This window comes from Choloepus didactylus, chromosome 23 (assembly GCF_015220235.1).
Source record: "Choloepus didactylus isolate mChoDid1 chromosome 23, mChoDid1.pri, whole genome shotgun sequence".
In the NCBI taxonomy this organism is placed as follows: Eukaryota; Metazoa; Chordata; class Mammalia; order Pilosa; family Megalonychidae; genus Choloepus; species Choloepus didactylus.
This window is the reverse complement of record NC_051329.1, coordinates 3,551,778-3,575,347: the sequence shown is the minus strand read 5'-3', so window position 1 is coordinate 3,575,347 and position 23,570 is coordinate 3,551,778. Positions and strand designations below refer to the sequence as shown.

The 23,570-nt window shown below is 49.3% G+C and overlaps 1 protein-coding gene across 4 annotated transcripts in view; it reads left to right on the top strand.

Moving 5' to 3' along the window:
* Positions 1–10,439, top strand: part of GLT1D1 (glycosyltransferase 1 domain containing 1) — an 89,888-nt gene extending 79,449 nt beyond the window's left edge. For 2 of the 4 annotated variants that reach the window (XM_037817029.1, XM_037817028.1), the window contains exon 12: positions 8,432–10,439. In XM_037817029.1, the coding sequence (XP_037672957.1) occupies positions 8,432–8,593 (162 nt within the window). In that variant the 3' untranslated portion in view covers positions 8,594–10,439. Of the gene's footprint in view, positions 1–577; positions 1,886–1,915; positions 2,238–8,431 lie in introns of those variants that run through there. The other 2 variants (XM_037817027.1, XM_037817030.1) reach the window with 2 other exon arrangements.
* Positions 10,440–23,570: the final 13,131 nt, after the last annotated feature.

Here is a 23,570-nt window from a genome sequence, read left to right as displayed (position 1 = left end):
TGTACCCCCACGGTTGCTGACTTCTAAAACGAGCGCTTCATGTAGACTCTTATGTGTGCAGGACGTCCACTGGGTTTCCAGAGACCGTCTCATTTTTGCTCACTTTGAATCTACAATGTAGACAAGGGATGTGGATAAATAATGAGCCACGCGTATACGTACCTTAACATAAAAGAAGAGCCATGGTGTCTAGTCGAGGTGGCCTGACTGGCGTCACCCGCTCCATCTAGGAGCATCCGTGTCTGCCTTGGCCTTGCAGAAGGTCGTGCGGGTATCCTCATGCTGCAAAGGGACGTGACCCCTCCACAGCTCAGGCAGGCTGGCGGCCGGCTGAGCTCTCCCAGTCCTGGGACATTTTCCCTGCTGGAATTGTGGAGCTCGGTGCAGGGCCTGCCTCCTGCAGCTGTGATGGGGACTTAAAACTTAGGTGTTACTCACGACCATCTTAATTAAGGCACAGATGACATTCAGGAATATACAGATCTGTATTTGAGAATGATGGTCAACTCAAGTATTTGAAAATTCAGATTTTAAGATGACCCCTAGCAGACTGATTGCATCCCCTTCCTCTTTTCAGTAGTAAGGGTCATGTCTTCACTACCGTTTATCAAGGAGCTGCAAACAAATTCCTGCACCAACAAGATGGCACACAGCTTCCCTCGGGGGCTTGCACGTGGGCAGGCCCCAGCCGTGGCGTGTGACTGTGCGGTGTGGCCTGGAAAGCTGACTCGAGTAGGAGAGGGGAGCCCGAGGGTGGCTTATTCTTGTCTGACAAAAGGCGTATGCAGAACTCATGTCTTCCTTTTGACAGTAATACCCAGGAGCCCAAGCAATATCAGATACCGAGTGTTCACTCTAGGTCCTTATTGATTCTCCAAACAAAGGCTTATGTCTGGGTCTCTCAAAATCAGCTGCAGACAAACTCTGGATCAGAGGACGTTGTCTCCATCCTGGCAAAGTGATTTTTTTTTTTCATATCCCCAAACATAAGGCCTGTTTATTTTATGGCTCAATTTCAGAGCAGAAAGCAAGCACTGTAAGTTTATCAGTAAATGTCTCAATAGCAATCAATTGTAAATGGGTGTTTGGGGGTAAACAGAAGGACAGATGCAGTTTGGCTATCCTGATTTTATGCAGCTTGCAGCTTCTCATGAGATGTTCCTTTTAATATTTGCAAATACCTGTTATATCCCTGGTACATCCAAGTAATTTGTTAGTTACCAGCCTAGCGTCAGCCACCAGGAGTCATCCTGCAATGCTCCAAAGTTAAGCTGCAGAACTTTATCTTGATTCCAACACTTCAATGTTACTTTTACAAAGGGTGTTTAAAAAAAAAAAAAAAAAAAAAAATAGAACTCTTGGCTGCTTTTTTTTTAACATACTTCGAAAAAATGTGGTAGACACGGATGTCTTGCATCCTTTTGTTTTGCTGTTCTTATGTCTTAATCAACTTTATCTAACACAGGGTAGAAGCTGTTGCTTTAAAAACAAGAAAGCGTTTTAAATAATTCCATGATTGTGGTTATATTCTGCAGATAAATTAACCAATGGTTGTTTGGCAATTTTTTATAAGATTCAAAAATATACATATGTATTAGAACCAGCTTCATTTATTAGGAAGGAACTTCCATGTCAGAGCACCACCTTGGAAAGTTAACATATATATATTTTTAACTGTAGGTGCAATTCACATCCATGCTAAATTTGGAGTTGGTAATTTTTGCTGTAGTTTTTATTCCCTAGATGAGACGAGAAAAGATGACGTATCAGTTGTTAATACCCAAGTTATCCTGTTTTCAAAATGGACCATGAATCTCATATACAGTTTGCATTAAAGGTATGAATGATTGCTAAAGGGCACCCCTGTCCTTTCTCTTTGTTTCCTGAACCTTCCATAAACGCAAATCGACCACAGGGGCAGGAACGTGGCTTTGTTCCGAAAGCTCTGCCCTGCCCGGCGGTGTCTTCGTCGGGCAGCACCTTCCTGACACCAGCCTTGGCTGCCCTGTCTCGCCCTGCTGGTACTTGTGCAGTGTCGCATCTCCTGCCCCGGAGGGTGGACCCAGCTGTCGCACGTGTGGTGAGGTCTGAGCACATCTCACGGCCCCTGACCACGTGTTAGGGTCCACGTGGCCTGTGTGCAGCCGTCTCCAGGGGTCCTGGACAAATGTGCAGGTCTCACCTCGGAAGGTGAAGGAACAGGGCATCAGCGGTTCCCACACCGATACACTGGTTAGCCGGGGATGCAGAAGCAGGGGTTGGGAAGGGGGTAAGAGGTGGGTGAGGAGCGGAAAGGCAGATGCCGACGGGAACGCAGCGGTGGGGGGCCAGAGGCCCAGCTCCTGTTGGACCCCGGCTGGCTGGGGAAGGCCCGGCCGGGGGAAGGAGCCTGCACAGAGCACCACTGTGTGCGGCCACATGGGTGTGGTCGGTTAGCGTCCTTTCCGTTTGAGAGGGTGGACAACTGTTGATGTGCATGCCGCAGGGTCTTGGGGTTGGAAGAGACCTGGTTGGTTTCTCTCCCCCCTGCCAGCCCTGCCCGCTGGAATAGGAGGCCACTGAGCAATGGGGCGGGGGGCTGGAAACACCGTCTTGGATCTGAGAGGGGGCGCAGATCGGGGATACCCCTGCTAAGATGCTCCAGTATCTCCTGTTGCCCATGGAGTAACGTCCAGGCTTCGTACAGGGGTCAACCAGTGCCCCCGAGCGGCCCCTGCCTTCCCCTGTGACCCGTGCCTGCTGCCTTTGGCGCCTCCACCCTACAAACCTCCTTTCAGCCTCGACGAGTCTGTACCTGCTTTTGCTCCGTCGCAGACGCCTCCCCCCGACTCCCCTGGCTGGGCCTTCCCTCCGTGGGGTCTCCTGCAGTGCCGCCCCCTCCGTGAGCCCTTTCGGCCACTCGACCTACCCAGGGCTGTGTCCCTCGTCCCTGTTCATCACGTTCCCCGTTTTATTTTCTCCACGGTGTCCGTCCATCACTGCTTCTGCTTATGTGTCCCCTGTCCTCACCTGCGCCGTGTGCCTGGCTCTTAGACCCCCAGCAGCTCCTCCACCTCCAAACCGAGCAGAACTGCCCAGCTTCCAGCTCCCGGCCCGCGCCGTCCCCTTCCCGCTGCCGCAGCACCGAGGACAGTGCCCGGAACCACTTGGTGACAGTCGGGTGAAGGGGAGAGCCCCACGCGGGGGCCACTTCCGTAAAGATGATGGGGCATCTGCAAGGAAATTTGCTTTGGGGAACTTATGAGGAAAAGTCTGTTAAATAAAAAAAAAAAAAAAAAAAACAACCAGAAAAAATTTGGATTTTTTAGTGATGACTAAACTTATTCAGCACTGGTAGGAACAAAGTAATCTGGTTTTATATATCTCACTGCTGGAAAAGTTTAATTTAAGCAAAGCTTTCCAAACCTACTAAAACATCAATGTTTCATTACCACAACAACCCTGCTCTTTTTCTTTTTAAGAAGAGCTGAGTATTTTTCTTAGGTATTTTGTAGCTACATTTTATAGCTTCAAAATTAAAATCCACTAGACATTTAATAGAGACTGTGAATCCATATTCTTTCCCAGGGTCAGACTTTCAGAGTAAACATGAAACTTACTTTTCTGGGAGGTTCTGTTTGTTTTTTAGGCAACTGTAGGAAAAAAAAAACCCACAAATTGTGGACTAGATGATGATGGAGATAGCTCACATTATTAAGTGCTTATTATCCTCGGGCTGTGCTCCCAGTGTTCAACCTGGACTTGCATGTTTATTAGGTGATGTCTTTAAACAGTAATGACTTTCATAATCAATCAACAGTTTTCAGTCTGGGAAAAGTCAGGCAGGTATCGGCCTCCAAACCAGAGCTGGGTTTGAATCCGGGGCACACCACGTGGAAGCTGGGTGATCCTGGCCAAACTTCTCACCCCGGGCTTGGTTCCTGCATTCCTGAGACACAGATAAGAAAGCCCATCTTTTGGGAGCAATTGAGAGAAAGGATGTGCAGTAGAGTCTCATCCTTCACCTCAGGGAAAAACCATGGGCTCAGAGTCCGACTCATTCACTGCGTCTTCTGGGAGCACCGGGGGACGCCGCGGGCTGGCGTGTGGGAGCGGCAGTGGGAGGGGTGTGTGCGTTTCGGCAGCGGAGTGTGCCCAGCCTGGCGAGGTGCTTGCCCACGAGAGGCAGGTGGGACGAGAGAGAGCCTGAGACCGGTCACAGCCTCTGCATTAGCGACTTGGGCCACCCCTGCCCGTCTGTCCTGCACCATGTCCGGAGACATTGAGAAAGAGGGAACACGTTTCTTCTCACTGTAAACCCAACACCTTTGGAGGAGGAAGCCGGGCTCTGTTCTCGCCTCATCTCCGACATCTCCTGTCCACATCTTCTTCCTGGGTGTTGGCTCTTACCCTGTTCTTTACGCGGCTCATGCAGCAGCTCGCTGGGCGGGCCGGGCCACCTTCCAGCCTGGGGACTTGAGGCTTGAGCGTGGCGAGGCATGACGCAGGGTGACCTCTTCTCTCCCAGCTCCCCCTGTGTGCTGGAGATTCCCTCCCCTCGCACCCGCCTTTGAGGCTCAGCTACCGACTCAACCGCTTCTGGGAATCCATCCTCGTTCTTGCTCTCGTAGACGGCGAGACAGCACACTCATTTTTTCCTGGTGACATCTACACACCCGAGGCAGAGGGCTGCCAGGGCAGAACCTCCAGCCGGCCTCCATAGCCACCTGCAGCGCAGGGATCGACCCCTCGAGCTCACGCTTCGCTCCTGCATTCCTGGGGCTGGCAGCTTCATGAAGCGCGTGACGTGGAGTTAGTGTGACGGGGACTGGCCGGGGGCTCAGGTGGAACGGAGGCACAACTTGGACACATGTCAGTGTACCTGAGGACCAGGTGGTGGTGTGGCAGTGACAGCACTGGGGTGGCATCGGCTCCTGTGCTGCTTGTGGGCCCGGCAGCCACGTCTGGCTACCCGGCAGGGAGACGCCCTGGCTCTGCCCCGTCCCAGCGCACCTGCTCTCCCCAGGGTGCCCTGCCAGTTAGGAGTCTCCCCGAGGCAAGACCAGAAGGGCTCACCTGCACATTTGTGCTCCCAGGTTTCCGGGGCTTGCTCTGTCTCTGGCTTTCTCCTGCGGGTGGCCCTGCCACAGTAGCTCACGTGCCCAACAGAAGTGTCTCCTGGAGCCGCTTCATCACCCCCAAAGCTCCCCCTCTCTCTCCTGTTTCCCTCCTGGCATCCCCCCTCCCTGCCTCCAGACAGGAGCCAAAGCAATTTCCTGCCAGCGTGTCTATTTGAAATGGCGCTTTGATTAGCAGTCTGGGAAACAAAACAGGAGTAGGAGAAACATGGAAAAGTAACCATCGCTGCTTTCAGCTTGATTTGTAGCCACGAAATCTCACGTATCTGTGCAGTAGCTGTGTGGGTTCTGCTCCGTCCACCTGCAGAGCCGCAGAGTGTGGATGCAGTGAGTTAGTTCCCCGACCTGACGCTTCTGTTTCTTCCTCGGTGAAACGGGGTCATCGGGCTAGTACAGCCCAGTCCCTTTCTGCTCAGCAATTCCAAAATCCAAAATGTGCTTGAAAAACAAGTTTGCTTTTTAGTGAGTTTGGTGCCAAAGCTCCTTTTAATGTTAGAAATCCGGATCCTAAGCCAGTGTTTGCCAACCTGGGGCCTTGGGCTAGAGCTGGTCCACAGATGTGTTTGGTTTGCAGTGAGCTTAACATTTTGAATTACTTGCTGCTACTTAACGTAGAGTCCTTTCACATAAACTTCCAGAGTTTGGACTTTTCTTGAAGAAAACAAAAGGAAACACGGCAACAAGGATCTGCCCGTGTTCATGTGGCCACAGGGGCTGCGCCTGCCCATTCTCCTGCCCAGCCCATGGAGGCACTCGGGGTTCCGGCCGCGCGTCTCCACCAGAGTCTGGATTTTTTAAACTTTCCGAAGAGGTGGACTTGCCATACTGGGTTTCTGTTTCCTCTGAATGGCTCAGCTCCTTGCTGTGCGGCCGTGCCTGGCAGCAGAGGGTCTCCTTCAAAGCCAGCAGGGAGCCTGTCGCTCCGTCTGCTGAGACGGAGTCGTGCACAGCGGGAGCGTTCCCTGCCCTGGAAGCCGCGTCCGTCGCCCCTGCAGGTCTTGTTGGCAGCAAGTCCCAGTTCTGCCCACAGTCGGGGCGACACGTTGGGGTTCCCCCTCGGGTGCGTCTGCTGCAGTCCCCATAACTGCTTGGCCCAGGCGGGGTGGGGCAGGGGCTTTCTCCCAGGGTTCTTCTTATCTAAGCAAATCCTTCATCGGAATATCAGTCAGGTATCGCTGTGTAAGAAAGAACCCCAAACCTCATGACTTAAAAGCTCAGCTGTTTTATTGGCTCTGGACTGCACATCAGCCATTCCTTCTGGGCTCTGCAAGGTGGGCCTTTGGGGGTCTCACCTGGGGCTGCCGGGGCTGCGTGAGCCGGGGCGGCCCCACCCGCCTGTCCGCTGGGCACCTGTCCCCGCGGTTTGTCCCTGCCCTGCTGACGGCTGCCCAGGATCCTCTAACGACCAGCCTGATCCTGGGGGATGTGAAAGACCCTGTCCCCACGGGATGAGGGGCAGAGCCACATCGCAGAGAGACACGCGTGTCGGGCGGGAGGAGACCCGCCTCAGCTGTGTGTCTCGTCAGCTGGAAGCCGTGTGTTTAATGTGTTGCCATAGCAGCCGTTCCCAAGTCGTTTGTCCCAGAAGAAGACAGTCCTGGGCCCTTCAGGGACTGGCTGTCACTTTCCTGCAGGAGTGCCCCTTGCTCTCCCCGCTCAGCCAGGGTTCATCACGCCAGCAGCCAAGGGGTTACTACTTCCAGCCCACACCTCTCACTTTTACATCCATCTTTGTCGTCAGTTGTCCATGCAGAAAGAACCGTTTGCCATCCTTTGTATAAAAAATGTGGTTTTATCGTATCCCATTCCAAGAAAGTCTATCATTCAGAATTTTGTTGTAAAATGGTCATATATTCTGTAGAAATAATATGCAGGGGAGGGGAGTGGGCTTTAACCACAGTCTCTGCATCAGATAAATCGGAGTTACGACCAGTGTCATAAAATAACCCAATGCAGCAAGCCTCTCGGATAGTTCTAAGAAGAATGTTATTCTGCTATGAGGTGGGAATAGAGATGTTATTTTTTTTTATTATGAAAAAGAACACCAGTTTACTATAACGTGTATATATAATACATAAAAATATAATTCTACTCCTTCATAAATATTGTTTATATTGCTAGCTATAAAAGGCATTCAACATTTAATTAAAAATAATTTTGAGAATATGTGGATGTTCTTTTTAAACAGCAAAGTGCTGGGTATTAATCTTTGGCATTGTTGCCTTCTTGGAATGTGTAGGGGCTTTGGAAGAATGATAAAGACAATGACAGCTAAGCACGTGCCCGGTTCTGTCCTGAGTTCTTTGCTTGTATTAGCTGATTGACTCCTCACTGCACCCTACGGAGCAGATACTGTATCAGCCTGATTTATAGTGGGAAACTGAGGCACAGCAAGGCTAGGAAAGGTGTGCCTCACGTGAAAAGCAGGAAACGATCTTAAACCCATGCACCTGACTCCAATGAAAGACAACAAACACAAAACGTCCCTCTTCTCTCTTCTCTTTTAACCATACAAATAATTCTGATAATTCTAATTCTCATGATCAAGGGCTCTGGTATTAAAAACTGGTCAGCAGGAGCGCATTTGCCTTACTGTGTGGTGACTGAATCAGGAAACCATGAGCACCAGCACAAATACTTTCCGAAGCTGAGCACAGAGCCAAGGGCAGGAAACCCAGGACCCTTAACCCCCTCCCTGTATCTTTTCCCACCTTCACACGGGGAACCTGGGGGACTCCAGGCAGATTGAAGGGCCCAAGCAGGGCCAGGTTCACCAGTCAAGGACCCATCGTCCCTGTACAGATGAGAAAGGCCCAGAGAGGTTCACTAGTTTGCCCCAAGTCACACAGCTGAGCTGAATCTTGCAGTAGGATTTGAACCCCACTCCTGGCACCGTCCATAATTTAAAGACACTGTACCCCCAGCAAGTGTGACAGAGCCAACACATGAAAACCAAACGCGGAGGTGCTGCACGGTGATTAGGGCTCAGGCTCTGGAGTAAGGCTTGAGTTCACATCTCATGACAGTCATGAACCGTAAAGAAGAGCGGGAGCAGATGTGGGTTCTCTGGGAAGCCGGGTGAGGGCAGTACAACTGACGACGCCAGAATTTCCCTGCAGATGTGCATCCCATGTGTACATACATGTATGTACCTGTAATTCCATCCTCAGCCTCCACCTCCTCCCTCTACGGGGCACGGGAGACAGACAGGGCAGGCCAGACAACGCCGCAGACACACAGGCCTCAGGGAGCCCTTGCAACATCCCCTTCACCTGGTACTCACGTCACTCTCTCTCCTGCTTCCTTCTCTGCAGGAGTTTGTTCAGCTGGCAAAGAGGCTGGTCAGGGATCCCGCCTTAGAGAAACAGATCGTGGCCAGCGGAAGGGAGTACGTGAGCACGCACCATTCCTGGCGCTCGGAGAGAACCACCTATCAGAGCCTCGTCTGGAGGCTTGCAGGGGGCACGGAGAACTGAGGGGACGCGCCGGCCCTCACCATGTGCACTGGCTCTCACCACGTGTGCCGGCCCTCACCATGCACCAGCCCTCACCGTGTGCACCGGCCCTCAGCTCTCACCGTGCACCAGCCCTCACTGAGTGCAATGGCCCTCACCATATGCACTGGACCTCAGTGTGCACTGGATCTCACTGTGCACCGACCCTTGCTGTGTGCACCGGCCCTCACTGTGTGCACCAGCCCTCAGCCCTCACCAAGCACCAGCCCTAACCGTGTGCACCGGCCCTCAGCTCTCACCGTGCACCAGCCCTCACTGAGTGCAGTGGCCCTCACCATATGCACTGGACCTCAGTGTGCACCAGCACTCACCGTGCACCGGCCCTCACCACGCACTGCTCCACAGCTGCCGTCCGAGCTCAGCCCCGGGTCACCACCCAGACATGGCTGCCTGCCAGCCGGGTCCGGTCCAATTGTAATCAGCCCATTTTCATCTCTGTCTAGAGGTGTTGGACATAACACTGTCATTTGCTCCCAAGTAACACCAGGTTCTTCCAGAAATTTACAAGCCTTCAGGTAATACCCAGACTGTTCTTTACCAGATTGGTCCTGATGGAGGTTCAGAGGCTACGTGGGGTTGGGGAGGTGTAGTTGGTTTTAAAGGGAACTGGGGAGAGAATTTCATTAGCTGCTTTAGGACTTCCAGGTGGACAACAGAGGCTTGTTTTTAAGCCATCTCAAGTGTAGACACCTCTCACCTGCCTTCTCAATGGCCCATACCCATTGCTGAGTTCTAGAAGCAAACACAAAGTTCAGAACACAGCCGAGTGTAGCTTTCATAGTAGCTCTGATGTGCTACAGCAGACCTGGGCTCCGGCAGTGGAAGCAGGTGGTCCTCTGACAGCACCTGGGCCCACCCACTCCAGCAGGTATGCTTGTCCGGTCACCAGGGATGCGGTGAACAACGGCTGCTGGTGTCCAGGAGAGCATGCAGACCCCCCCGGGCCCACCCATGTCTGGGTGGAACTAGCAGCACACTGCCAGTGGCCTGGAAAGTTCTCAGGTGCCAGGTGGAGGCCCGAGTGCTCCCGGCGTAGGGGACCTGTGCCTGGGGTCGGCAGATACGGCTGGGTCAGCCCCGTGGGCGTGGTGATGCCCCTCTTGGTCAACACGTCCCCAAAGTGCATCCATTCTCCCTGGAGCTGTGGAAATGTTCTTGTGGGGTGGGAAACAAGGGGCCTGGAGGGCCTAGATGGCACAGAGCAGGCTTCAGAGTCCCCCTCAGAAAACATTTTCCTGAAGAGTTCATCTGGAAGCTTCCGACTCCGGGGGGGGGGTGTGACATAGTGATGTTCATCCCAACATACCTCAGTTGGAAAGAAAAAGCAAAGAGCCACCCTTTCTGTTTGCTTTCCAACCATCCATCATTAAAAAAAAAAGTTGGCAAAACCTACATCTTGCCCTTAAAAGGATAAGCCTCACATGAAACTCCGTCAGCTCTGATTGCTCGGGGACGAAAGGAGTGTGGTTGGATTCTGCACCGTGTCATCTGACGTTTCGTTCTGCCGCCTCCATCATGGACAGGAGAGCTTTCCAGAAGCGGGGCGCTGAAGCCGGGCACAGGGGGACAGGGCAGGGAGCCCCGGCGGGGGGGACTGGCGAGGCTGCCCCAAGGTGCCCTGAGACCCGGCCGCATCCTCCGATGAGCTGTTGGAGGCTCAGCCCTTCCTCACTGAGTGACTCGGAGCCTCCACTCCACCTCGCCCCACTCACTTCCGTCTTCACTGGAAATGCTCGTGTGCCGAGTGCACTGTGGGAAGGGGCAGGCTCCTAAATAATAAAGTGTGTCTCCATCAGCTGTACGAAAATAGCTGTGTTGACTCGTGTTGAAATCAGTGTTCTGTTGAGAAGCAGACCTTCTGGTCCATGAAATCCTGACACTCAGCATCTTAATTAACAGGGATTGAAAATGGGAACAGTATTTTAAAACCAAGTAGAGAGGTAAAAAAAAAATTGGTTTTCTACAAATAGGTGGTTTCGGTTTCATACTTGGCTGGGTTCATGTTTAAACATTTTGTGTTGTCGACTGAGAAACAACGCACCGAGCTGCTGCCAGGCAACAAACGCTTTTACTGGGGGCCTTAGAACTGCAGTTTGGGGAGCACAGATTGAAGTAGCTCCCCAAATCGTGTCCTGTCTTGGGGCTTCTTCAAAGGAAATTGTGATTGGTGGACATTCGAGGTGTTCCAAATGTCCTTCAAGTCAGTTTACCAGCTGATTTCTTTGTCTTGTGATTTATTTATGGTGTCCACATGTCCTCAGGGTTTTACGAGCCCTTCTTGCTCGATGCTGCGCCTACAGTTTGTGAATCTGGTCGAGATGTGCCTAAGAGTAATGTCCTGAATGGCCTCCAGGCTCCGTTTTAAATCTTTTAGCCATAGTGACTCTATTTTGTTTTATTTCTTTTCACACTGTATAGTTTTCGATTTGTTGAGATAATGGTTTGAATGGCTCAAAGAGTAAATCTCTAGATAAAACACAGTACTGTGAGCTACAAATATGGAGGGAAACCCCTTTTACTGTAGCCTCGTGTTGTGGAGCACAGAGGCAGTGCTTGCCCTCGGCCAGTGGTCAGTGTGGGGGGCTGGAGCTCACAGCTTCTTGAACAAGACCCCCGTCACCCTCCCTCGCTCTCACAGCAAAGCCAGGACACAGCATCTCTGCTTGGAAGGGCCCCCCGTGTGTCCTGGGTTCACAGCAGTGGACTGAGGCAGCTCTGCTTCTAAGGCCAAGGCGGGACTTCCAAAGCCTGTGTGCACCCACAGCAGCAGTCTCGGCTTCAGGCCTTCCTGCACTCCGTTTCTGGCCTGCGCAGCAACACTCACATAGCTCCATAATCGTTTTCCACCAAGGGTGTTTAGTGGCTGCTCTCGTCTTATCACCTGTCATTTATCTGCAGCCCCTATGAGAAAAGGGGAGCCAGCTCTTCTTTTCTGTCTCACCAATGAAGAAACATTGTCTCCTTCCTCCTCCTCACTGCCTCTCCCCTTTCCTTTCCCCTTGCATCTCCCCGCTCCCCACCATAACCAGCCCTCTCTGATCTTAATCCCTTGGAGAGTCAAGGGCCTGTTGTGGGAATGCAATGCCAGAAGACCTCCTCGTCCAAACCGAACCCTTATGAAGAAAGGCCACCTTGGTGGCTCCCAGCCTTGGCTTTTGAAGATGCAGATGCCCAGGCCACACCCCCAGACAATCACATCATAGTCGCAGGGGTGGGGCGGGCCTGGCCCCAAGCTTCCCAGATAGAGAAACCCACCTGCCTAGAGACCAGAATTTCACAGAACAAGGACCGTCTAGGAGGAGGTGGGTTGTGACTTCATATTGAAAAATAAATCCCAGAGTTAAAAATATGTGAAATCTGTCTTATGTTTAACACAATTTATTTATGCAAGATTGATTTAAAACATGAGTGTAGGACCAATGAATGCTTCCTGCAAAGAAATCAGCAACAAATAAGATAAGATGCCAGGACTTCATCAATACTCCTTAGAGAGACTATTATTCCTTTGATATTTAAAAATTATTTGTGGCTCCTGTCCTGTCATTGTCCTTTAGGTTTTTCTCTTCACTGGTTACCTGTTTCACCCAGCGAGAGCCTTATTTGCCTGTAGCTCAAGTAGTTCTCCAACATCCTTTTCATCAATTTCAGAAAATCCTGAATCTTTTGCAAGATTTGCAATTTCACATTTCAGTTGATTTAGATTGGTTTAGCATTTTAAATATTTTAAACATCCAACAATTGGTAAGAGATGGGCCGACTATATACTGCTGTGATGAGTTTGAGAGCATATCAGAATTAGATTTTGGTTAGAGAAAAAAAATCCAAAATAACAGTGGCTTAAACAAGATAAAAATGTGCTTTCTCTGAAGAAAGAGATTCTCAGGGCAGGTCTGGTGTTCCAGGCTCGTTCTATCTTTTTCCTCCTTCCTCAGTGTGATTCAACCTCAGGATTCAGGGTGGCTGCTCGAGGCCCACCATCGGGTCTGAATTCCAGGCTGCTGGAAGATGGAAGTTGGGAACAAAGATGCATCCCTTCCTTTTCATGACAATTCCCCACTTCAGTTACATCCCTGGTCACACCTAACTGCAAGGGAAGCTTGGAAATGCAGGCTTCATTCTGAGCAACCATGTTCCCACTTAGAAACCGGGCATCTGTGACTAAGAAGGGGAGAAAACACATTGGAGGAAGCTCACAGCTGTGGTAAACCATCAGGATGAACTGGTTTTAGATTCTGTAGCGGTTGCAGCATCTTGCTTTTATTTTCTAAACACTGAGTATCTCTTAATGCCAAGAGTTTTTTCCATGAGATTTTAATTTGGACTTCTGATTTGTCCTTTAAGGCCATGCCGACACAGCTCACTTTTTCTCCCCAGGACCCTCATTTGAAATCCAAGGTCTTGGGTAACTTGTTGTATTGATTAGTCTTCAAATGCTGCAGCTTCTAAATTAAAAACACAGCAAAAGAGCACATGGGTTTTCTTCTGAATCTCCTAAACCCCTAACTCCTTTGGGCTGGGTGAAACACAATCCTGGAAAACCACAGTACTGTTAAATGCATTGTGATGGATCTGGTAGTATCTGTTAAATATCCTCACGACTGTCTGGAATGAGTGAGCACATCACTAGTGCCGAAACAGAAATGTGTTCTGACGAGTCAGTGACAAAGGTGTCAGGATCAAATGTCAGTGCAGAGAGCGTCTCAGAAATAAACCAGATCCAAGATGCTACAAGGATTTTCCAAGAAAACCTTCCTACTCCAAAGGAATTTCTGGCAAAAATGAATACAAAAAGGGGGGCCAGGCGGTATCACTTAAAAGGAGGGGCTCCCTCTTCATGTGTGGCCATAGCTCATTTTAAAGAGATTATTTCACAACCACCTCTTCTTTGCAACTCATAAATAGTCCTTTAAATCCGGGAGGAGAGAAAAGTTGCTCCAAAAAAAGACGATTCTGCTAAATTACAAAAGCTTTCTCCTTAGCAAAAAAGGAATTTTTGCATGGTGCTCCTTTCTCAGTAGACGCTCCTGAAATCTCCCCGAGTACACGGAAAGGCCTAGGCTATTAGGAGAGTTGTGCTTCATTTAAAGTGGATTTTCTTCTTTAGCATCAGTATTTTGTTTTTACCACCTAATATAAAAATATGCTAAGTATTTCCACGAATCTGCACAAAGTGGAGAGCAAGGAGCCAAGTAGTGTCCGGGGACTAGCTTTCTGACTTGATATTTGATAGAAATCCCACTACAAGACCTACAGGTGTGTGAGCCTGCAGCTTGGGAAGAAGGCTGCCCTCTCTGTGCTTTTCTGTCCTCTCTCTCTGGGATGCACTTAAAGATGCCGTCGTCAACACCGAGGCGGTGCAAAGAGCAGGGTTTGTGATGCGTGCTTCAGCGCACGACACCATCACCCCGATTCTGTCCCAACAGCAAAATCTATGGAACATTTGTCACGTGAAGGCCCTGCTCAGCGCCGCATCTGCAATATCTCATTTAATTGATATTTACCAGCAGACAGAGGAGACTCCGGGGCTGGGCCCGGGCCGGCTGGAAAGCCACACGCAGGAGCAGAGCCCCCAGACCAGGGCGCCCGACCGTCTGCAAACCCACCCGGCCCAGCTGCGCCCGAGGGGCCCCGGTGTGCACCCTGGTGAGGCGCTGGTTCCACCCATGTCCCAGGACACGAGGTTACGAGGATCCTCAACTGGAGACACAGGGAAGTCTGAGCATTGGGTCTTACATACAGTAAGGCTATTGTTTTTAGAGGAAATAACTCCTCTTTGGATAAACCTTGTAAGCTAAAGATTTTTCTCTTTTTTTTTTTTGTGGCAGAATATATGGTTATTTCACCAGGTAAGTATTTGTTTTGCATATACAGTCAGACGCACACACATATGATTCTCTATGAAAAACATATCACTCGGCGCTGATTTGCAGTTTGGCGATGGGGCGGAATCAGATTCAGATAACGAAGAGCCACATTCTTGTCTTTATGGGAGGAGGCTTTTGAATTTCATGAGGGGGAAAACAACAATCTTGAAAACCAATGCTTTTGAATTGCAAAGCAGGGGTTTTCCAGAGAGGCTTTGACTCTCACAAGGCCGGGGCCACACGGGCGGCGTCACCCAGAAGGACCCCAGGGCCTGGAGGCATAAAGGTTGTGCTTTGATTATCAGATCAGAAAGAAAACAGGTGGATGTTGGTCGGGCCCAACTCGGCCGTCCCCGGGACCTGGGTGCGGGGGTGGGGGGTTTGGGGGGTGGGGGTGGCTCCAGGCAGGGACGGGAAGGGGCCGCCCAGGTGATGGGGGACCCCGGAACATGGAGGCCAGGTGCTCCCTAGTGGGTCAGGGTCTGGGGTGGAGAGGGGAACAGGGCAACCCTGAAAGGCTGTTTCCACCTGAGATGTGAGCTAATCGGGTTAACTACCAAACGCGCTGCAGGGTCGGGTTTCACCTCCACAGCGACCCTCCTGCCCCCCCCCCCCCCCCCCCCGCCTCGTCCGGACAAATGTGCTCATCTCGGGGTCTCCTGGGACCAGACTCTGCCCATCGCGGAGACACATCTGGTCCTTTCCCCCCCCACGTGTGTGGCTCAACATGACTGCATGTACCACGCAAAAACTGCCACCTTTAATTCTCGCTTGAGAGACCCTAGAAGTAAATCTCATAAACCTTGTAAATGCAGAATCTTTCTGTCCATTCCGAGAAAATGCCACGATACAGGCATCTCACATTAGCTTTCTTTAGCAAGGTTCCCTTCTCCACCTGTGGAGGTTAAATATTGTCCCCCAAAACTCACACCCACCCCAGGGCCTCAGACGTGGCCCCTTCGGGGGTGAGTTCTTCACAGATGTGGTTGGTTAACGATGTCAAGATGAGGCCATCCTGGGGCAGGGGGCCCTGAGCCCAGTGACCGGTCATCGTAGACGGGCAGAGGCTGGCGAGACGCAGGGGGCAGATGTCAGAGGGCGCAGCTGCCAGCCAGGGGCGCCGGGGCCCCCCCAAAGCCAGAGCAGCTGTGAAGGCCCCTCCTGGAGCCCGAGATGCCCCCAGACTGTGAGAGAATGAACGTCTGTGGTTTTAAGCCCCTCGGCTTCAGGAGCTCCTTACAGCAGCCCCGTTTACTGGCGACTTCCCAATACAGGCAGAGGGATTTGGGAAGGGGCATGGTGTTTTGTCCCACCCCTCTGGTTTTCTGTGACTTGCCCACCCCTGCTGCCCCCAAACACAGGCCACCGCGTGAGTCATATCAAAAAGGGAGTGATATGTGAGGTTCCATATAACATGTGAACGAGAGGGCCAGTGGGAAAACAAAGCCAGTTAAAATAAAGAAGACAGTAACTTTTTTTTTTTAATGCTAAAATAAAGGGAGGGCAAACCCACAAATTTTGTGGTTAGCTTCTCTAAATCACTTACATTGCTATTTGGCAGAAATCATTTTTAGTATCTAATTTTGCAGAGCTGTAAAATGCCTGAGTCCTAATCAATAATATATAGTAAGTGGAACCAAATTACTTTTCCCTTCAATAGGATGTCAGGTGGGCTTTTTAGACACAGCCTCGGATGGCATTATAGTCACACAGTCGTCTGCTGCTCTCGCCTCCAGGGTTTGGAGAGATTTTCTCAAGAGCGGGCGTTGTGAACAATACGACACTGGTCCTGCTTTATTTCTTCCCCTTGGTTCTAAGAGGCACCCCATTCTCTGAAATAAATTATCTTTTTTGCTTAAGATCATTTTGGTTGGATTGCCATGGAAAAAGGAGTAAGCACTTGGGAAGTGAATGTCTGGAATATCGCTTGTCCGGGGCGCTGGCAGGTTGGGGGTAAAAGCTCTGGGGAGCGTCCCTGAGGTGAGAGAGCTGGTCACCCCCAGTCAGTCCCTGGGCTTCGTCCGGGCGGCGATGAAGCCCCCAGGTGACAAAGCCTCCTCGTGTGCCTCTTTCAGCCTTGCTCAGGGCGTCGTGCCTGTGACCGTCTGATGGCTCTGAGACGGTGGGGAGTGAAGCCACGCTCCGTGGAGAGAAGGCTCCCTGCACACTGCTCGCCCCCCTCTTCCCTGCCGATGGAACCCAGATTCCCTTCAAGCAGGCCGTGTGCTCCGTCCAAAATAACACACTCCTCCCTTTTTGCCATGTTCTACAACCCGGGCCTACAAGTAAACAGAATTTTCTAGGTGTGACATGGGGAGGCCAAACTGGCCGCTTTTGGCCTTTTACCCTTTGCCTCTTCCCTGCTTCCCAACCAGAAGTCGGGCACTGAGACCGAGGAGTTAGGATTCAGGGGGCGATTATGGTTGCTGAATCATTACACAGACATTCCTTTTCACTTTCTGGTGTATTAGAGTAGACAGAGGGAAATACCTGAAATCTGCAGCGTCATCCAGCTGCCTCAATCTCGGATAATGATTGTGTAGCCTTTATCTTGTGCCCTTGTGCTGTAAAAACCTGGTGACTGACCCCCTGTGGTACCCATTTAATCTGGTTTTCGACTTTGGAGTCTTGTGATCACTAAAGACAGCCCTAATGTTTATTAATGAGGGGTCTTGGTCAGTCCAGAACTAAGCCACCCCAATAACTAAAGTTTCTTGCTAGATGGAGCTGGATCCAACCAAAAAGAGCCCGCCTGACATGTGCACTAGCTTAAACTTTAACCTATAGGTGGCCTATACTCATCATAATACTAAAAATCATGCCCATCATCACATTAAGGCCGCCATTTTCTTACATACGTTCTGTAACCTCGTCATCTCTAACCTCGCCACCTCGAGCCACTGTGCTTATTTTCCTAAAACCTGCCCGTCTTTTGATACCATAAAACTATCAGAGTTACTGCAGTTTGGGGAGACAGACTTTTAGGCTGATAGGCCATCTGCTCTCCCGCTTCACGCCTAACAGTAAACTCTCCCTCTGATACCCTAGTGTCTCAGGAATTGGTCATTTAAGCCCATGGGGCGGAGAACTCACTGCTTTTGTCCAGCGTCAGCATGATGGTCAGCTCCCCAGCAGCCATTCTGCAAGCATGAGGACGGCAGACTGGTGGCAGTTGGTGTCCTCTTGAAGGTACAGTTCCATGGCCACCACACCCTTCTATTGTTTATCCTTAAAAAAAAAAAATCTTCTATGGCGTATTTTTTAACTTCTTATTATGGAGGATTTTGGCCATTCATGAAAGCAGACAGAATAACATAATGATATGTCCATGTAACCATCATCCAGTCCAGAAAACACACTGTGTCAGCCGGGGTGCCGGGGAAAACAGCCGGCACGCTCAGGATCTTGACGCGGGTGTGGGAGGAACAGAAGAAAACCACACGGCAGCGTGCGTATCCGGGGCCAAGGCCACCTGCAGACCTGGAGGAGCACGGGGCAGGCTGGTTCCCAGGACCCGGGACAGAAAGCCCTGTGGGGAGGGCCATTCCCTGAAGGAAGGCAGTGCCCCCACCCCGGGCGCCTGCAGGAGGAGCCGCGCCATCTCCTTCTCACTCGGGGAGCCCGCCCGTGCCGTCTCTCCAGGTTCTTCTCCTGGGCAGTGCGGGGCGGAGGCGGGTGGAGAGAGGATCCACAGGGGCCAGCGGGAGACACTCAGCACGCACAGTTTTAGCCAACTTCATGGCATCCATTCATATGCCACCCCAGGGCTTCCATTGCCGGCCTCCATGGGAACATCCTGCCACGGCGAGAACACAAACTGTCCCCTCCAAATGCAGATGACTTGGGAATTGGCCATTTTAGGGGTGGGAGTAGGGACATTTTACACCAAACCCTGATGATGGGCTCAATCAGAGGCCTTGCTCTCTGCCATGTGGAATTAGAAGGCAGTTCCCGCAGAAGAGAGGACATCAAAACATCCTCTGAAGATCTCAGTACTTTAAAAAACATCAAATCACTCTGCCATGTGCTGCTAGGGGACTGTCATCTGTAATTTGGCACAAACTTTCTTGAGGACAATTTGATTATACACACACACACACACATGCATATACATAAAACATACACACACCTGTAAAACCAAATATATATAACATATATACAAAGCCAAATTATATGTACAATCAAATATGCGTGTGTGTATATTTATATATTCAGGCACACACTATAAATGTCAAAAGCCTTAAAAATGTACATAGCCTTTGACCCAGTGATTTTTTTTCAGGAATTTATCCTGAGGACATATCCTAGGATGAGTAAAAGATTTAGGTAGAAGATGAATCCTTCACAGCCCCAATTATGATGGCCAAAGATTTGAGACAATGCAAATATGCAGAAATAGCAGATGAATTAAGTTATTGAGTAGCTATAAAATGGAATAGCAGGCAGCCTTTAGAAATCATTCTATAATGACATGACTTTACAAGGAAAAGTAGTCACCACATCGTGCGTAGCGTGATTTCAGTTTTAATAAAAACTATGCTGCTATTGCATAAACCAGAAATTACACATAAGCACATATTTGGGTGGTGAGGGTATGGGCGATTTTTATTTTCTCATGTTTTACCTGTGATTTTCAAATTTTCAAAAGTCAGCATGTATTTTTTGGGGGAGGGGTAGGTTAAAAATGATATTTTAAAAAATAATCAAGGAAATGAAGTGGCAAAAATAAGGTCCGAATGCTGATATAAGGAGCTGACAAGTCAGTTCTGGAACAGCCTAGCCTGAGGACATGGTATAAAACGCAGGGCGTCTTGCTGTTTTTGCTAGTTGTCTCGCTGGAGCCATCCATTCAAAAATGGTCTTGAAATACTCATCAAAATCTAGAATCATGTTTTGTTTGAGTAAGGCATGGGCTCTTAGCTTAAGGCTATATTTTCATCTCCTAGGAAGTAGTTAATAAATTGATAGCACAGCAGGAATTGGACATAAAAGTAGGACACACTTCAAATAGACTGCCCTTGGATTAAAAGCTGAAATGTTCATTTCATACCCAGACAAGCCCCTACCTTAATCTGCGAGCGTTTTAAGATTTGGGGGACCTTCCATTCCATTGTGGTGTGGCGTTGAACGGATCGAAATGGCCCACGTGCTCCTTAACGCAGCTGAAGCGAGCATCCCCAGGTGTCAGTTACCAGCACGTCAGGTCGTTACAAGAACCTGTGTGTGAAAGCCTGACATTGGGCAGCAGGTGTGCTCAGTAGATAACTGCAGACATTTGGGAGGCCGGCTTTAATTCAAAGTTGACCAGTGATCTAAAGACATAATGGCCAGACTAGGAGTGCCAAATTGGCCAAATGTGGATTATTTCCGAGTTTTCGGAGGTAAATGTGCTTTTCATTATTTAATAACCTCAGTTATGAGAACTTGAAAATCTCCCGACAAGAGGCTTTATTTTTCCAGGTAGAAGGCAGTAGTGGTAAACTATACTGGGGGGAAAATAACCCTCTTTCCATATGAGCAATTTATAACTCAAGTCTACTCAGAAACATCCCATTTATACCGTATTATAATTGGATGCAAAAGTGAGATCCATCTTTGGACTTTCCGGTCCTGCCGCCTCCAGCTGAGTCTTCAGTGGTGAGAAGTGAAGCTCAAAGACAAGATTGCAGTCTAGGGGAAACCTTTTAAATCTTTTATGTCCATTACACTTCCATGGAAAAAAATTAAAGAAACAGTTTGTCAGGGGCTTGTCACGGACGATGGGGGCTTCCATGTGGAAACCAACTATTTAATGCTTCAGTGGGAACCAAGACGTTTTCATTAAGTTGTCCGGTGTAATTTCATCAATCTGAGAGGAATTCCTTTTTCTTCTGTTCTCGTGGTTGGACAGAGGCCCGTTGCTGGGAAATCAACAGCTCTATCTGGGTCCCCACGGAGGGCCCAGGCAACTTTCTTGGAGTCTGCTCTCCAGATCCACTGGCTATTGCTTTGCTCTTAATTGATTTGTGGGTACATCCTTTAGGGGTTTGTTCTTACTCAGTGGACACTTGGCCATTACTTCTGGGCCCTCTGTGTCTGCTCTGACTTGAATTGTGTGCTCCAGAGAAGCTAAGAGAGGACACCCCAAGAGCAACATTTTGAAGAACCCACAGGAGCTGAGGGAGGAGTGGAACACAACATGGGATCAGCAGATGCCAGCCACGTTCCTTCCCAGCTAGCAGAGATTTTCCTGATGCCACTGGCCTTCTATTGCTGACAGAGCGGTGCAGGAATGAAACACAGACACAAAATACAAAGTTCTGGGAGCAGGGGGCTCAGAGCCTTGAAGGCAAAAAGCACCTTTGCTTGCTCCACAGCTTATTTATTAGCTTCACTTTCTCACAAAAAATAGGGGAGTTATTAACAGGCTAGGAAAAGCAAAATAAGAAAGTTAGCAAAACAAAAAAGTCAAAACCAAACCATCCAAGACTTGTATGCTTCTTGTATCAACAATGTGGGGGTGCTAAGGAAGTCAAGAACGCATTTCCAGCTTAGGCTATTTTCCCACAGCCTTCATTCGGTGAAGGTATAGTCATCTCGATGCCTTAATTTGGACATTTTCGTGGCCTTCAGACTGTAAATTTGTAACCAAATAAACCCCCTTTATAAAAGCCAATTCATTTCTGGTATTTTGCATAATGGCAGCATTAGCAAACCGGAACACCTCTTTTCCACTCTTTCTCCTTGTCACCTGGAACGAAGATGTTATCGTTGGTGCGCCAGAGGCCATTTTGTGGCCTTGAGGTAGAAGCAGCCTAGGTCTCTGAAGCTTTATGGAGCCACTGCTTTAGACCTGACTGTCTACCTCTTGACTTCTTTTATATGACAGAATATGTATTCATGCTACTGTAATGCTGGGTTTTCTCTTCTATGCAGCGGCCTCTATTCTTAAGGCAGGAGCAGACACAACAAGCATCAGAAATCTGTGTGGTCAGGACGCGTGCGAGCGGCCTATTAGACCTCCACACACACACGTCAAGTAATATTTATATGCACGTGACTGAAGCTTAGGGTTGATCTGATGTATTAATCCTGAGTGTGCAATAGGGAATAAGCCCTGGTCTTCATGTCCTACAAAGAAACCAGTTTCCTCTTCAGCTTTGCAAAACTGAGGAACAACAACTGGCTTTTGGAAAATTTCCCAGAGAAAATACATGTATCTGCACCACACCAGCTGGTGCAAATCAGCTGGTCACTCTGCATTTCCCAACTTCAGTTCCGTTCTGATCACATCATAGGTCAGGACTCAGGTGGAAAAGGTCGGAAGGGAAAACCAGAGGCCTTTACAGTGAGGGCTCACTGGCTAAGAGCAAATGTATGTCTTTCTCTACAGAGAAACAGGCCCAGTTGTGCAATCCCCTCTCTAGATAAAGGTCATTTATAGCTTTGGCTTAGTTCAATCAAGTTTTAGCAGAAATCAAATGGAGTATGAACCATTTACAGAGATTACTCAGACCACAGAAAGGTCCCAGTTATTACTGAGGCCCTGGGGAAATAAAATAAGAAGGAGTAACTTTAATCTAACATGTGATCCATCAAAATGAACGTGAGCAAATAGGCCCATATGTACACATGTGCACGCACAGCTCTAAGCAGAGTTTCCCTCAAAACGTTCACAGGGGCTTAGAGGAGCTATTCTTTCTTCCCCTCCTTGGATTTGGGTTGAGATGGAAAGATGTAATACAAATGCCAGCTATTATGTTTTTTCCAAGATCCATTTGAAGTCCCTAGGAATCAGGGTATGTTTTTCATATATAACTAGCTAAGCTTTATTTAGTACTACGAACTGAAAGCACATTTCATGCATCAATTCATTTAAATTCTATGTGGTGTAAACTACTAATGTGTCCATTTTGTAGATAAGGAAAATGAGGCACAAAGAAGTTAAATAACTGGCCCAAGTCCTGGGATTTGGGCCCGTGATATCTGGCTATAGGTCAGACACATGAGTGATAACTGTAAGCACCAATAAACTACTACAACGCACAAATAACACTGTATTATATGTGACAGTTAATAGACCATAATAAAAAGTGGTCTCATTTTAAATCACTAAGATTTGCTGTGACTTGTGCAGTACTAGATTAAAAAAAACGTGAGCTGCACAGCAGGCCAGATGTAAAAGAATTTCAAAGATGCTGGCACTGTTTGTGTCAAAATTTTCAAACAATATTATCTCAACTAGTTCAAGTTCAAAGGCTGTAATATGATCTCTACAGCTATTAAAAACAACCGAGCCAATATTATTATACAAAAAGAGGCAGATGTGTATTAACAGATCAAGTTTCCTTGTTCCCAGTCTAGATAAAGACACCACCAGCTGGGGAAGGGCTGGGATTAGAAGACCTGCATATGGGAGGGAGCCAGAAATACTGAGTTCTCTGACTGGGTGCCTTCCACTGAGAACGCACCGAAGCTCTGAAAAAGCTAGTCCTGTGCCCAGACTTCCTTTTCATTCCCACCAGTGAGGCCGTCTGACCGGCAGGTGTTCAGGGAGATGTCTGTCTGTGATCGGGCTTGAACGATGCCCCCAAACTCCCAGTCCCCCGTCAGAGCTGCGAAGGCTCGTGTCCCGTGTAGCCCACAGAATGCAAAGCAGAGGCTGGCACCTCAGAAGGGTTGTGGTGTGAAGACGCAGCTTCCCGCGCCCGGCTAAAAGGGGTGCCTGCGTTTCCCAGCTGCCGTGTCAATGCCGCACGCTGAGCCGGGTTAGCAACAGGAATTGACTGACTCACGGTGCCAGAGGCTGGAGGCTGGCTTCCTCCTGGGGACAGCAGTGCTCCGGCCGGCTGGCAATCCTCGGGTTTCCCATCGCATGGCGATGTACTCTCCTTTCTCTTCTGGGTTCCACTGACGTCTCCTCCATGTGGCTTTCTCTTCATAAAGCCTCCAGCAAAAAGATTAAGGCTGTGTCTTAAAAATAACATCCTCAAAAGGTCCCACTTACAGTGGGTTTACACCGACAGCGATGGGTTGGGAACATATTTTTTTCCAGGGGTACATAATTCAACCCACCACAGCAGGAGGAGAAAAAC